At 37.8% G+C, this 14879-nt stretch overlaps 1 protein-coding gene across 1 annotated transcript in view; it reads left to right on the top strand.

Annotated features, from left to right (window-relative positions):
- Positions 1-11939, top strand: part of HTATSF1 (HIV-1 Tat specific factor 1) — an 18399-nt gene extending 6460 nt beyond the window's left edge. The window contains exons 5-9 of the mRNA XM_006881893.1: positions 874-1037; positions 2161-2260; positions 8758-8847; positions 9837-9974; positions 10809-11939. Coding sequence (XP_006881955.1) covers positions 874-1037; positions 2161-2260; positions 8758-8847; positions 9837-9974; positions 10809-11939 — 1623 coding nt within the window. The remainder of the gene's footprint in view (positions 1-873; positions 1038-2160; positions 2261-8757; positions 8848-9836; positions 9975-10808) is intronic.
- Positions 11940-14879: the final 2940 nt, after the last annotated feature.

Consider the following 14879-nt stretch of genomic DNA (forward strand, 5'->3'; position numbering starts at 1 on the left):
AAGACTCCCTCCCTGGTACACAATCCCCCCGCACCCCTCCCACCGCCCCAAGTACATTCCACTATGCAACCTTAATTGTGGACTCTTGTGATAACAATAATACCCTATCATACATCGCTTTTAAATTATTCATTCCCTCATCTGTTTCAGTGCAGTATACACAGTTCATCCAGTTTTTCTCAGAGTCACATAATTTTTAAAGTTAAGGGTATTAATAGTTTTTAGACTAGAATGGCCCTTAGACATCATGCAGGCCCATTTGCCTCATCCAGCAGATGGGAAACTGAGGGTGAAGAGGTAAAGTTTCTTTTCTGATAATAGCTTATTTTGTTGAACACCTGCCCATCTACCAGTCAGTACCTGCATTATTCTGTTCAATTCTCTGAGGAACCTGGTGATGAAAACATGACTTTTTCCATTTTGTCCGTGGGAAAGTCAGGGCTTAAGAGACCTTGAGGGCCTTGCCCAAATTCATATAGTTGGTTGGGAACAACAACTCTGTCTCAAATGCAGGAGCTTTGATTGTCTTTTGAGAATTCTTTATCTCAAGTAGGTAATTGTATTTGAATCTTCTTTGTGTATATAGTCATGTTGTTGTTTTTGTTGTTATATAATGTTGAGTTAGCATCTACTCCTAGCTCACCCTCCAGCTGGTTTTCAGAGGCTATAAATTGCACAGGAGATTACCCATCTTTCTCCCATGGAGCAGCTGCTGAATTTGATTCACATACCTTTGATTTGGCAATGCAGCTCCTTACTACCTGGCCACCAAAACTCTCCTGTATGTGGTCCAGAGTCATCTTAAGAGACCCCTGAAGTTTCATTTTAGGGTGTAACTTATTGACTATATTTTCTTTTTTTACCTTTATAAAGAGAGAATCTGTGGATCTTGCATTAAAACTCTTGGATGAAGATGAAATTAGAGGCTACAAATTACATGTCGAGGTGGCACAGTTTCAACTGAAAGGGGAATATGATGCCTCAAAGAAGAAGAAGAAGTGCAAAGACTACAAGAAGAAGCTGTCTATGCAACAGAAGTATGTAATTTGCTTTTCTTCTTTGAAAAGTTCCATATGAGTGTCCTGGAATATATTTCTGGTAACAGCCACCAAATTTTGCCTTTTCAGATGTGCCTATAAATTATTCTGAGAGAATTTTATTTGATAATTGGTGGGTTTGGTAACACATACAATAGGGTGACTTGGCAGTGTTGGTGGTTTCTATTTTATATGGCGATTTTTACAGAAACAGGGATTTAAGAGATGATAGCTCTTTGGAAAATGCTCTTTGTTTTACATCAGGGAAATCAGCTTAAAACACAAAGTTTAGTTTTGTACATAGATTCATCATTAGTTTCTTTTCAATGTACATTGAAATAAACTGCATTAAGAGCAAAATTTTGGCATACAAGTTTGTTAGTAGAAGTTAGATATTAGAAAGGATGAGTTTGGCCTATATGGTTTATATACTCATTTAAATTATTAATAGATTTGTGATAAATTTTATGAGTTAGTTTTAAGAAATTACCCAAAATGGCAAGTACTTTGATGATCAGGATGCATTCTAATGAATGATACTTCTACACTGTCCCTAAACTATTAGTAAGATGGTATGATGCCCCCTCAAGGTTTTGTGCGAGTACTTAAAATAAATACAAAAAAAGTGTTCATATTTCACATTTATTTCAGTGTGCTTCTTTATAACTGTATAAATTGCCTAAAACTCAATATATTCAAAAAAATGTTTTAGTCTCCAAGTGTATTTTATTATATCTAGATATCTAAACCTATCTAGATAGCTAGTAATGCCAAGTAAAGTAATGATCGGGTGTCTCATTGGAATAGTTACAATTAGATCGCAGTTGCTCTGAAAACAATATATTCTGGGAATTTCAGATCCTGGGCCCTGAGCCCATTATCATTAAATACCCAATAAAGATTATATTGGAAACTTTTTTTTTTCTCTTTCTCCAATTGCCATCACCACTCGCAGCCATAATTCTGACTCGTAAAGTTTCCTAGGCTTTAAATCTCTACTGAAGCAGCCTGCCTTATCTTTCTCTCGTGGGGTAGCTTGTATTTTGAACCACTAACATTTTGACCAGCAGCTGAACCTATACTGAAACAAAAGTCAGTTTCATCTCACCTTTTTTCACATTAGGCAATTGGATTGGAGACCTGAGAGGAAAGCTGGCCCATCAAGAATGCGCCACGAGAGAGTCGTCATCCTCAAAAACATGTTTCATCCTGAAGATTTTGAGGTAGGAATCTGTGTTCTTACCAGTAGAAACACTGAGGTCCTTCCTTTCAAGGGAGCCAGAGCTTGCCTCATCTCATCTTCCCCATGTCACATTCTCTCATAGAGAATGTGACCACTGTGTATTCTTATTCTTAATATCCCAGATAAAACTGTTTACTGTCCATACTGCGACACCCCCCCCCCCACCAATAGTACCTGTCTGGCATGGGAAAGAATTTTTTCAGTATCATCATTAAAAGACTCATGGGAGTTGCTTATGGATTTTAAGCCTGGGCCAGTTTTGGTGGCCAGCACAAATTTTACACTTACAAATGAAAACTGAACTGTAGCAGTTTGATCCTTTAAAATCCTTAGCTTAAGTATTATGCATCACTTTATAATGATCGACAATTTGTGAAATACTACACAACATGTGTGAATCTGGAACAAATAATGCTAAGCAGTATGTCAGTCACAAAAGAACAACTATAAAACCATTCATATAACGCTAAGGAAAGATTTACACACAGATAGACTCAGTCTTGGAGGGTTCACAGAGTTGGGAAGGGAGGCCGAGAGGGGAATTAAAAGGAATAAATAGGTAAGCTGAATTAAGGAAAAGGCAATATACAATAAGGGGTTGATTAGACATTATAACTAATAAACTACGTTAGCCAGTTGTAACTGATGTTATCAAACAAAATGTTAATGACTGGATGAAACATCAGGATGATTTTTAAACTTTGAATCAAATAAATAAATGGTCCCACAATAAAAGTCCCAAATAAAATATGTATGAATGGTTGTACTAAAGACCAGTCCTCTGCAAACTTACACTCAAATAAAAAATTTAAATAAAAGTTAATAATATTAAACAGTCTAACAACTTTAAAAACCCTTAGCTTAATGAAATACAGCCCCTGATGTTTACTTATTCAGTGTAGCTTTTTGGACATGGCTTTTAACAGTCCACAGTCACATCTTAATAGGGTTTGTGATAATTAATGTCTATGTGAAGAATCTCTAGAACAGTCAATAAAGGAAGAAGAGCTGATAGAAAGGCTTAAAGGACATTAATTTCCTTTAAGTTAATTGTATTCTGCCCTGTATTTATCTCTGTCTTGACATAGACTGCTAAGATCATTAGTAGAAAAACAAATTTTTATTTCCTTTCTGGATTCTAGAATTTAGTGAGAGCAGTTTGTATTATGAGAAAAAATAGACATGATATCCAATTCCAGGTTTATAAATGATCTTTGTTCCCCTTGATCACAGGTACATTTCCAGTGCTTGGAATTTTAGTTGGCATATAGTAGGCCTTCAGACTGTCAGTATTTTTATGAAGAAAACAAATGCTTGAATGAAACCCCCGTTAATCATAAACCACAGTCTCTTTCATTCACCCAATGGATAAAACATTTTCCCTTTAGCATCTTTACAAATGAATAAAAATTCTCTGGATTTCTCTCTTCCTCTCACCCCCAGTTAGGCCACAAAGGATGGGAGGGTACACTTTGTCGCATTAAAAGTTTGAGAATTTACAACCAAATAAATCATTGGTTGTACTGTACCTATTTACCCATTGGGCTATTCTCACTTGGTCTTATTAGCTAATTAAGAACCTGTTATCAGTATGGACTAGACACACTTTTGCTATTTATTCCATATTCTTGTGACATGGACCTCAAAATGTGTTGTCTAATATAGTATATCCTCTAGCCACATGTAATTATTTAAATGTTAATTAGAATGGCTACCGTATTCAGTGGCTACTATATTCAGTAAAGGATTGGTGACGGAAATGAGACTGGATGTAAAATAATTGAATTTTGTACATTCAATGATTTATTCATAGCAAATACCTTTTTTTTTAAAAAAAAAAAAACCCAACACAACTTCACACATGGACCTCACCATGTGATTTTGACCGAAGACCCCATTCCTCTCTTGTCTGGTAATTCTTATTCCTTTTAAAAAGTCATCTTCTCCAAAGTTAGACTCGGTGGGTGGGAGGAAGTCCAGAGCCCTGCCGGCTGCAGTTTTGGTAATCGCAGATTTATGCAAATGAGTAGGATTTTAGAATTTTTTGTTTATTTTTTTTTTCAGTAACTGTTATCTTCTTGGCAAGAACTCTGTTGGATGAGGAGAAAGCTTCTTTTATGTTGTTCTTAGCCATTTTCCTTTAGTTGGCATGTGCGAGACAAAATGCTATGAGGTAAAATAGGTGCCGTCAAGTTGAGGACTACTCATAGTGATCCTATGAACAACAACCCTATTGAACTCTGTCCTATCCTGTGCCATCCTTATCATCTCTGACACACTTGAACCCAGGGCTGCAGTCACTTTGTCAGTAGAATCCAGACTGACTCCTAGCTGTCCCTCCAGCGGGTTTTCCAAGGCAGTTCATCACATGGGAGGTAGTTGACCCTCCAGTGAGTTTTCTGAGGCAGTAAATCACGTGGGACATAGCTGTCCCTCCAGCAGGTTTTCCGAGGCAGTAAATCATACGGGAGGTACCTGACCCTCCAGTGGGGTTTTCTGAAGCAATAAATCACACAGGAGGTTGCTCTTTCACCCTCAGAGCAGCTGGTGGATTCAAACTGCCTGCCTTTGTGTTGATAATGCAACTCCTTAACCACTAGGCCATCAGAGCTCCCTGTGAGAAAAGTAGATGAGTTGAATTGTCTCATAGAAAGTCTTTACATTCACTTCAGTAGAAATTAATTTCTTTTTATTTATAGTTGAAATGTAATGTAACTTTTTATGAACCTTTTCCTGAATAGGGGCTTGCAGAAGTGCTTGTTTGCTAATTTCCATAGGAAATTTTCAGTCCTTTTGCTGTGTGCTGGTAGGGGGTCCACCTGAAGCCAAGCCCACCACAGCACCAGAGTGTCCATACTATGCTCATCATTTTGGGATAGCACTAAGCATGTATCTTCCGTGTTGTAAACAACAGCTCCTGAGTGAGTGATTCTATTGTTACATGATGGAGACAGCAACCCTGTGAATTAAAATACAGTCTTGGAAACGTAAAAAAAATCATCTTAGAATCCTTCTTGCAAAAGGGAACAAAAATCAAGGTCTCTTCCAGTCATTTGGCCAGTTGTCTTCCATATTTGTTGGCATTGACTGTCTAGCATGTCCAGGGTTGTATCTATTCCCTGTTTAGGTTTTTGTATAATAAAAAAATTCTTTGTAATCAATAAAGCATTTGATTGTACAAAATTCTTTCTTTAAATCTCTAGCCTTGTTTCTGTAACCAAGACCATATTTTCTACCAGTCCTCTTCTGTTTCCAATTTTTTTATTCAAGTCACTGATTATTATTAATGCATCCTGATGCATGTTCAGTAAACTTCAGGCTGCAAAGTTAGTAGACATCCTCAGTTTCTTTATTGCTAGTTTTATCTTGATGCATATATTTGAATAATGTTTATAATAACAGGCGTTCTTGTATGTGTATGCATAGTGTCCTATCACTCACAGCTTTGTACTTCATGATAGATCTTGAAATGCTGGTTGTGATGATAAATGTCACATCATTTCAGTTTGTCGTCATTTCTGGCATAGAAGATCATGTGATTGTCTAATTAAAAATGACCAGTACCAGTCTCTTTTACCCTAGAATGTCAATCTTCATGCATTCCATTTCATTTCTTTTTTATAGTTAAACAACTTTACTAACATAGTCAAGCAGTGATTTACATTCACATCTGTCACATCATAAAAATTACTACAGTGCAGTATATATTCTCTGCATGATCCAAAATATTTGGTGGCAAAAAAAACCTCCTCTCTTTAAAATTCACCAGCTTATAAAAAATTAAAACTGTATTTAAAATCCTATTTAAGATCTCTTAGCACAGAGTTAGACTTCAAGAAATATTAACTTAGTACAGTTGAGAAGTTACAGGAGGAAATGTTTGAAGGACACATTCTAACATAGTGTGGCAGGTAAATCTGCTTTTAAGCATAACTCATACAACCTAGGTTGTCAGCAGAAAGATCCAGTTATTTATAACTAAAGCTAAAACTACTAAAGAATTGCACCCAAAGTTAACATGACTATTAACTGTAAAACTTTTATATTATGAAGTGAAATCATTTATAATGTTTAAACATATTTTCTCACAAGATTGTCATCTATTATGTAAAATTAATTATATAATATTGTCTATAATTATTATCTCCATAAAACCACCCGACCTGAGTTTGGTTATATATCCACAGATGGGAATCAAAAATTAAATAACATGGGGAAAGTACAACAAAACTCCCTTATTTGGCTGGAATTACATGGGGACCTGATGGCCTTCTAGGCTAACCATTTTATATTAGGCTTTTAGAAAGATAATTAGACTTAAAAAATAATGAATTCTGCCAAATACCAAGCCAGACTCTACAGGGAATCTGTGGTAAATGAACAGAAATCATTATCTAGTAATAACACATGATAGTATTCTGTACCAACCAAGTACATTTTCCTGTATTAAATAGGGAGTTACTTCTAATGCATCTTAGAAACTAAATTTTATATAAAAGTCACCTGTTCATGGTTACTTGTGACTAATATTTGTGTTCTAAGGGTAGCACTTTTCCCTTTTGGTATTATTTTTATGTAGATTTTTATGCATAACTGTTAAACATATTCAAAAGTATACATTTAACTTACAGCAAGTGTTTATTGTGGTTTGTATCCCAGAATGTATTGTGGGTTTTTTTGTTTGTGGGGTTTTTAAGATGCTTTATAATAGTTGAATGTATGCGTGATTTTGAGTAAGGCTAAAATTATTTTCCCCCATTTTTGTTGTATATTTTAAAGCCAAGACAAATGTATTTGCCAATTAGCATATATCCAATTAGAACTCAACGCTGCCCTTAGAATTGTCCATAGAATTCCATTGTCCAAAGACCTGTTACTTCAGGAGTGGATGGCCAATCCTGCTTCTTAGTAGGGAAGCTCCGCTGAAAACTGTCCATCATGAGTGTCCCTATTGGTGATTTATACCGGTAACATAGCTGCTAGTGTCACAACAATGTGCTAGCCACCACAGTACAGGTAAGTGACAGAGGAGTAGTGATAAAGCAGAGTGGGCGTGTAGTATTAGCAGCAGCCCACACAGTATCAATAATTTGATAGTGAAGAAAAAAATTTTAATGTTATACATTGCAGACAAGTATGACTAACTTTATATTTTTTTCCCTTTTTTTATTTTATATTACTTTATTTCATATACATTGTTTTTCATACTGGATCTTTCCCATTTCTTTCACCCTCCACCCATCAAATCCGTCCCCTTCTCCTCCCCTCCCCCTCTTGGATCCTCATACTCGTTCTACAATAATGGTCTTATACAGTATTTGTCATTATGGGACTGAGTTAGCTCATTTAGTATAATGATTTCCAGTGCCTTCCAAGTTAAGTAGTAATTTACTAACTCTTTGCTCCTGAGTGTTGCATAATATTCCATCACGTGAATGTACCATAATTTCTCAATCCATTCAGTTGTGGTTGGATATTCGGACTGTTTCCATGTTACTGCGATGGTGAATAACGCTGCTGTGAACATTGGTGTACAAGTTTCCGTTTGTGTCTCAGTTCTCCTATATTCCAAGCAGTGGAATCCAAGCTGGGTCATATGGAATTCTATGTTCAGCATTTTGAAGAAACACCGAACTGCCTTCCTGACTGGTTATATCATTGTACAATCCCACCAACAATGTCTAACACTTTCTATTTCATCACATCTTCTCTAACATTTACTACTTGCTGTCCTGTTAAACTTTGCCACTGCTACTAGAGTGAGATGGTATCTCTTTGTGGTTTTGATTTGCATCTCTCTTATTGTCAGTGATTTTGTGTCTGTTGGCCATTGGAATGTCTTCCTCCATGTCATTTGTCCATTTTGTAATTGTGTTAACCTGTTTTTCTTGTGGAGACCCTGTTGAATTCTATAAACTTTTGATATGAGACCCTTGTCTGAAATGGCATAGCCAGATGTTTTTGCCTAGTCAATAGGTTTTCTTTTCACCCTGTTGGGAAAAGGTTTTGATGTGCACAGGGATTTAATCTTTAAAAGGTCTCATTCATCAAATTTATCCTCTCCAGACTGTGCATTTCTGGCTGTATTTAGGAGTCTCTTTATACCATAGACTAGACTGTGTAAGCTTGGTCCCAGGTTGTCTGTGATGAGCTTTATGGTTTTGGGCTTTACTCCCAGTTTTCTTATCCACCTTGAGTTGATTTTTGTGTCTGGAGTGAGATATGGATCCTGTTTCTGCTTTCTGCAGGTAGCAGTCCCGTTTTGCCAGCACCATTTGTTGATGAGGTTGTCATTTCCCCATTTGATAGGTTTTATTTTCTTGTCAAATATCAGTTGACCATAGATAACTGGAAGGTATAACTTTAAGTGATGCCTTTTTACACGTGTCAGTTTATCAAAGCAAGCAAATTGAGACCTGGGATTTGTACTTAAAGGTAGGGGCAAATCCCTTTAAATCATGTGGATTTTTTTTGCAGGATGATCCATTGGTGTTAAATGAAATCAGAGACGACCTTCGAGTAGAGTGTTCAAAGTTTGGCCAAATTAAGAGGATCATTCTCTTTGATGTAAGTTCATGGTTTAGACAATTAAATCAGAAAATGACAAAAGCTGTCATTGGTTTAACAAGTTGTCAAGCATTCATTAGTGTGTTCCCAAATCTTAATGTTTTTCTCTAGGAGATCTCCTGGCTAGTGGTCATCACCTGTTTGTAATAACTAGATGGTCAGGATAGACTTGCTCTACCTTGATGGATTTTCCTTCATCATTGTTGTAGAGTACTTGTTCAGGTAGAAGAAAGGACAAGTATTACACATAAGGCTTCATTGTTTCCTATTTGCACATGTTTTCTCCTCTTTTGTGAATTGAAGATTAGGAGAAATATTCTGTGTATCCTCCTTTCCACTCTTTTTTACCTATCGCATTGACATGTAATCATGGAGAGACCCACGTGTACCGGCTACGTGCTGTAAGCTGTTTGACCTGTTACCTCACTTAAGCCTCACAAGCCTTGGAGGTAAACACCAAACCAACTACCCTGGAGTCCATTCCAGCTCATGGCTTCTGCGACTGTAAATCATTATGGGAGGAGACTGCCTATCTTTTCCCGCTGAGTGGCTGGTGGATTTGAACTGCTAATCTTTCTTTTAGCAGCCTGATTATGTAGGTAGGTGCTATTTTACAAATGAGACACCGAAAAGATTGAACACTTTGCCTAATGTCTTTCAGCTGGAAGTATCAGAGCCGGGATTTAATTCCAAGACTGTCTGACTTCAGAGAACACAGTTGGCAGTCATGCTGTGTCACCTCTCAGACAGGATTATCAGCAGAAGTATTTCCAGAGGTGTCGTGTTTACTTTTTGCTGAACAAGATGAAGCTAAAGAAGCAGCTAGCCATATGTTGATGCTAGGGTAGAAAGGAGGAAAGACTTCATACACAAAATTATTCAGCTCAAGTTATCAGTAAAAGACTATAATTTCTCTTTTGTATCAAATATGTGTTTTCTTCGTAACCTTTTCATTTATTCCCTCATTTTCCTTCTCCCTGTCTGTCTAGAGACATCCAGATGGGGTGGCCTCTGTGTCCTTCAGGGATCCAGAGGAAGCAGATTGTTGCATTCAGACCCTCGACGGGAGGTGGTTTGGTGGCCGTCAAATCACTGCTGAAGCATGGGATGGCACAACAGATTATCAGGTAAAGTTTAGAACTGCGAAGGCATATGAATAATAATTATTATTATTTTTTTTTCATCACCTAACAGCCTTTCACAGTTTTTAGTTCACTTTAATCTGTGTAATGTCATGATACCTATCTTAAATAACACCCTGTATTTCGAAAGAAGACTGAGTCTTTATTTCAATTTATAACTCTGAAATTTTGAGGCTTGCATAAATTACTATATTGAATCAAACCGTTTTTGTCTTCCTTTCTCTGTTATAAGGGTCAAAGTACAAATGTTAACTTTCTGAGAAAGGAAATATTTCTGCAGTTCCGTGGTACTTTTGTTTTTAAAATGGTCTTTATGTGAAGTCTATGCTAGTAAATCAAGATGTAAAGATTTGAAAGCTAAAGATTACAAATTGTTTTTTATTTAAAAAAAATTTTAAGTGAATATTTTAAAAATTTTTTATTATTTCCAAGAAACATAAAGCTAAGTCTGACATACTTAGGGCATGTTGCCAGGAGGAACCAGTCCTTAGAGAGGAACATCATTCTTGGGAGGGTGGAGGGACAGCATATGGGAGGAAGACTCTTCATGAAATGGATCAACACACAGTGATGGGCTTGGGGGGGAGATTGGGAGAAAGTATGTCAGAGACAACAAGGTTCACTCAGGATAGAGCAGGGTTCAGAGCTGCTGTATTTAGGGTCACTGTGAGTCACAAGGGACTAAAAGGCAGACACAACAATAGGAAGAGATGCCTAATAAAATTAGGACATTAGCCACACAATATTATAAATGCTTAGAAAATGTTAACTTCTTTTTGCATGCAACTTATTTTAATGGCTGTGTTCATTTACACACAGGTGGAGGAGACCACAAGAGAGAGAGAAGAAAGGCTGAGAGGATGGGAGGCTTTCCTCAATGCACCTGAAGGCAGCAGAGGGCCTCGGGTTTCAAATCAGCCCGGTGTTCCAGAAAGAGCAGGGCCTTCTAGAGAGAGGCATTTTTCAGAACGTGCAGGCACATCTCAGATGAATGCTCCAGAAGCCACAGTGTCAGTGGCATCTGAAGCACATGTGGAGGAAAAGAAGGCTGAAAAACCTGCAGACAGAGAATGTGAAGAAGAAGCTTCTGGAAAAGGTGCTTACGAAGGTGACTCCACTGAAAAATGTGAAGAAGGCTGCCCCAACAAAGAGTCCAAACCAGGCTGCCCTGCTGGGGACACTGCAGAAGGCAGTCCCAGAAAAGAGCCTGAAGACAGTGGCTCCAAAAGAGAGCGGAGCAAGAAGAAACTGAAAAAAGATAGTGAAGAAGAGAGCAGCCTTGAGAAAGAGTCTAAAGAAGATAGCCCTGAAAAGCATTCTGAAGACGAGGGTGACTCAAAGAAAGAATCTGAAGACAACTCAGAATCTGAAGAAACTCCCCCAGAAAAGCAGTGCGATGAAGAGTCTGGAAAAGCATGTGAAGCAAATGGGCTTGAAAAAGAAGCTGACGAGGATGACTCAGAGAAGGAGTTGGAAAATATTCTCAGGAAAGAAATGGAAGACTTTGAAAAATCCGAATTTGAAGATGATGGCTCTGAAAAAGAATCTGAGGAGGAGGAAGGTTCTGAGAGAGAGTCTGAAGATTCAGACGAAAAGGAAGAGGAGGAGGAGGACACCGATGATAAAGTATTCGATGAAGAGTCAGATGAGAATGAGGATGGAAGAAGCGGAAAGGAGCTTGAAGATGCTGATGAAAAGGAAGAAGATGAAGCCGAGGAAAAACTATTTGAAGATTCAGATGAAAAAGAAGATGGTGATGTAGTTGAAAAGCTGTTTGAAGAAGAAGATTCCGACAAGTTGTTTGAGGAGGATTCCTGTGACAAGTTGTTTGAGCCTTACGAGAGGGGGGCTCAGGGTGATTTGGGGAATCATCAGGAAGAAGGGCCCCTGTCCACAGGCAGCAGCTTTGTCCTGAGTAGTGATGATGATGAGGAGGAGGAGGAGATTTAATCCCTTCGACTTGCTTTGTCGGGAGATAACTTGGTCAGCATCGCTCCTGCTTCAGGGTAATTACTAGTAGTATCACATGGACAGGTGCATAGTGGTAGGATGCCAGCAGATTAATCACTGATATTTTCATCACTACCTGTCCTAAATTTTAAATACGTGTTAATTATTGTTCCTTTATGAGTTCATAGTTCTAATTCTCATAAACTGGATACTTGTCCTTTTGTCAAATTTGTTAAATGCATGCAGATTAATATTTTTAAAATTCTGATTGAAGTTTGATTTTCAGAAAGATAAATTAGTTGAGAATATACTGAATCAGAAAATTGGGCTTGAATGAAATGGCTTTTAAAATTCATGCTATTTGCTTTATTCCTATTAAAAATTTGGGTTTTCTAAGCATTTGCAAATCCCCTAGGAGTCCCCCTGCTTCTGGTTTGTGTTACCACTTATGTGTTCTTAATTCTCTAAAACAGAATTTGTTCCTTGACACTTCAAAGTTCTTCCCCCACCCAATTCTTACACAGTGTCCTTTTGTTTTCTGTTCTACCTCTTCCCATTAAAAGATACTCTTTGATGCACAAAATCAATTTCTCAAGGTCCACAGTTTCCATGATTGTTGAAAACATAGAGGGAAATTAGAATTCTCTTGTGTGCTGTTTCTTAGCCATTGGGGGTCCCTTTAGAATTTGATTACAGTTATGAAAGACCTCCCCAGAAAAATATGTGCACAGGCACACACATATTACACATCTTCTGGTGTACAGTCTAAGATTCATGTCATGGGTCCCCTTAAGTTTTTAAGAACTTTCTTATCGCGCACTTCAGTTTTCTGCTTCTGTTTTAACATCACTGTGCTAAATTGTGTGGTCTCGGTAGAATTTGGAGTCTTTCCTTGATTGTGCTTTCCAAATTCAGTATTGGTGAACTTCTGATGTAAAATGAAGACCTTGCTCTCATAAATTCAAAGCATTAAAATAAACTGCATTGCAACTTTTCATTACAGTGTCTAGGTGTAATCATTACCCTCTTTGAACAGAAATGAGTTAGTGCTTCTGGCCAGTGTTCCAAGAAGCAGTTGAATGTCTTTAAAAGCATCAGGATATTCACCAGGGATTGATCTAGTGAAAACACAAAGAAAGTTACATAAAGCAAAACTGCAAAGCAAAACAGTGTTCCCTTTAGGAGAACTGGATTTCTAAATGTAAGGAAAATAATGCCTACCTTCACACAGCTATTGGGACAGATAACTATAAAGTTTGCGCTTTGTTGTTACGATGTGCCCTTGCGTTGGAACTGACTCATAGTTGATGCTCCAGAGGGTTTTCAGAGGCAGAGAATTTCTGGAGACGACATTCCCCATCTTTATCCCAGGGAGCAGCTGGTGGGATTGCAGCTCAACTCCTCACCACTAGGCCACCAGAGCTCTCAACTTTGCTCAAGGATCATTAACAGTAACCCAATGTTATTTCTATTAAAATGTCATTTTAGAAGTCCAAAAATTTCTCAAAAGACAATATACAGTGTAGTCTATGGCTTCAAATAAAATACTAGGCATTGCTTGGTAATAGTAAGCCATTACTTCACTATCATTGGGCTATAGAAATTTTCCACTATATTTTGGGTTATGTTACCGGAAACAGCATTGCCAACAACTTTCCGTGGTGGGCATGTGGTTCTTCCGTATGTGTGTGTGGCAGGGATGTCTGAAAGATGATACCCTGCATTTTTTTAAAAAACAAATTTTTAAAAAATTTTGCATACTTATGTTCATTGCTGCGTTGTTCACAATAGCAAAGAGTTGGAAACAACCTAAGTGCCCATCAACAAATGAATGGATAGAGAAGCTGTGGTATATTCACAATGGAATACTACACAGCACTGAAAAACAAGGAACTCACGAAATAGACAAAATGGGTGACCCTGGAGGACATTATGCCAAGTGAAATATCTCGGTCACAAAAGGACAAATACTGCATAATGCCACTGTTATAAAACAGGACTGACACAGGAGTTGGGGGGAAACTAAGGAAAGGGGGGTAAATACTGTACACTGCATGGAAACATGAGGGAAAGAATTGTTTAAAAGGAATATATTATTGCTATTAGGTGGCATCAAGTTGCGACTCAGTGCCCCTATATAAAATAGTTTTAAACCCTGCTCTTTATCTTGTGCCAGTCTTACTGTCTGACACACCTACTCCCATTACCCCAGTCACTGAGTCAGTCTACCTCATCAAGGATCTTCCTCTCCTGCACTGTCCCTCCACATTCCCAAGCATGACATCGCTCTCCAAGGACTGGTCCCTCCTTGCAACATGCCCAAAGTAGGTCAGATGAAGCTTCAGAATCCTTGCTATATGATTAGGGATTATTTGCATGACAAGAGTCCAGAATAAGAGCTGCATAGCAAAGAGGACTTGGGGAGGGTGGGGAAATTGTGCAACAATGAATGGAAATCAAAGTTCTAGATAAACTCATTAAAATTTCAATTACAATAACAAAATAACTATCACCTCACCCCAATAACAATAGGAACATTTAACAGCAGCAAACAAATGTTGGTGAGGTTGTGGAGAAACTGGAATCCTTAGTCTCTCTTGGTGGGAGTCTAAAATGGTGCAACCACTATGGAAGGTTGTATGGCACTTTCTCAAAAAGTTGCCAATAGAAATACCATTTGACCCAGCAGTTCCACTACTTGGAATATACCCTAAAGAAACCAGAACTGCCACCCAAGCAGATATATGCACACCCATGATTATTGCTGCTTTGTTCACACTAGCAAAGAGTTGGAAATAACCCAAGTGCCTGTCAACAAATGAATGGATAGAGAAGCTGTGATACATTTCACACAATGGAATACTAGTATGCTGAATTGAAAAACAAGGAACTAAAGAAATATACAACATGGGTGACCCTGGAGGACATTATGCTGAGTGA

The sequence above is a fragment of the Elephantulus edwardii genome, unplaced genomic scaffold, assembly GCF_000299155.1.
Source record: "Elephantulus edwardii isolate Elephantulus edwardi_28Jun2011 unplaced genomic scaffold, EleEdw1.0 scaffold00016, whole genome shotgun sequence".
Taxonomy (NCBI): Eukaryota; Metazoa; Chordata; class Mammalia; order Macroscelidea; family Macroscelididae; genus Elephantulus; species Elephantulus edwardii.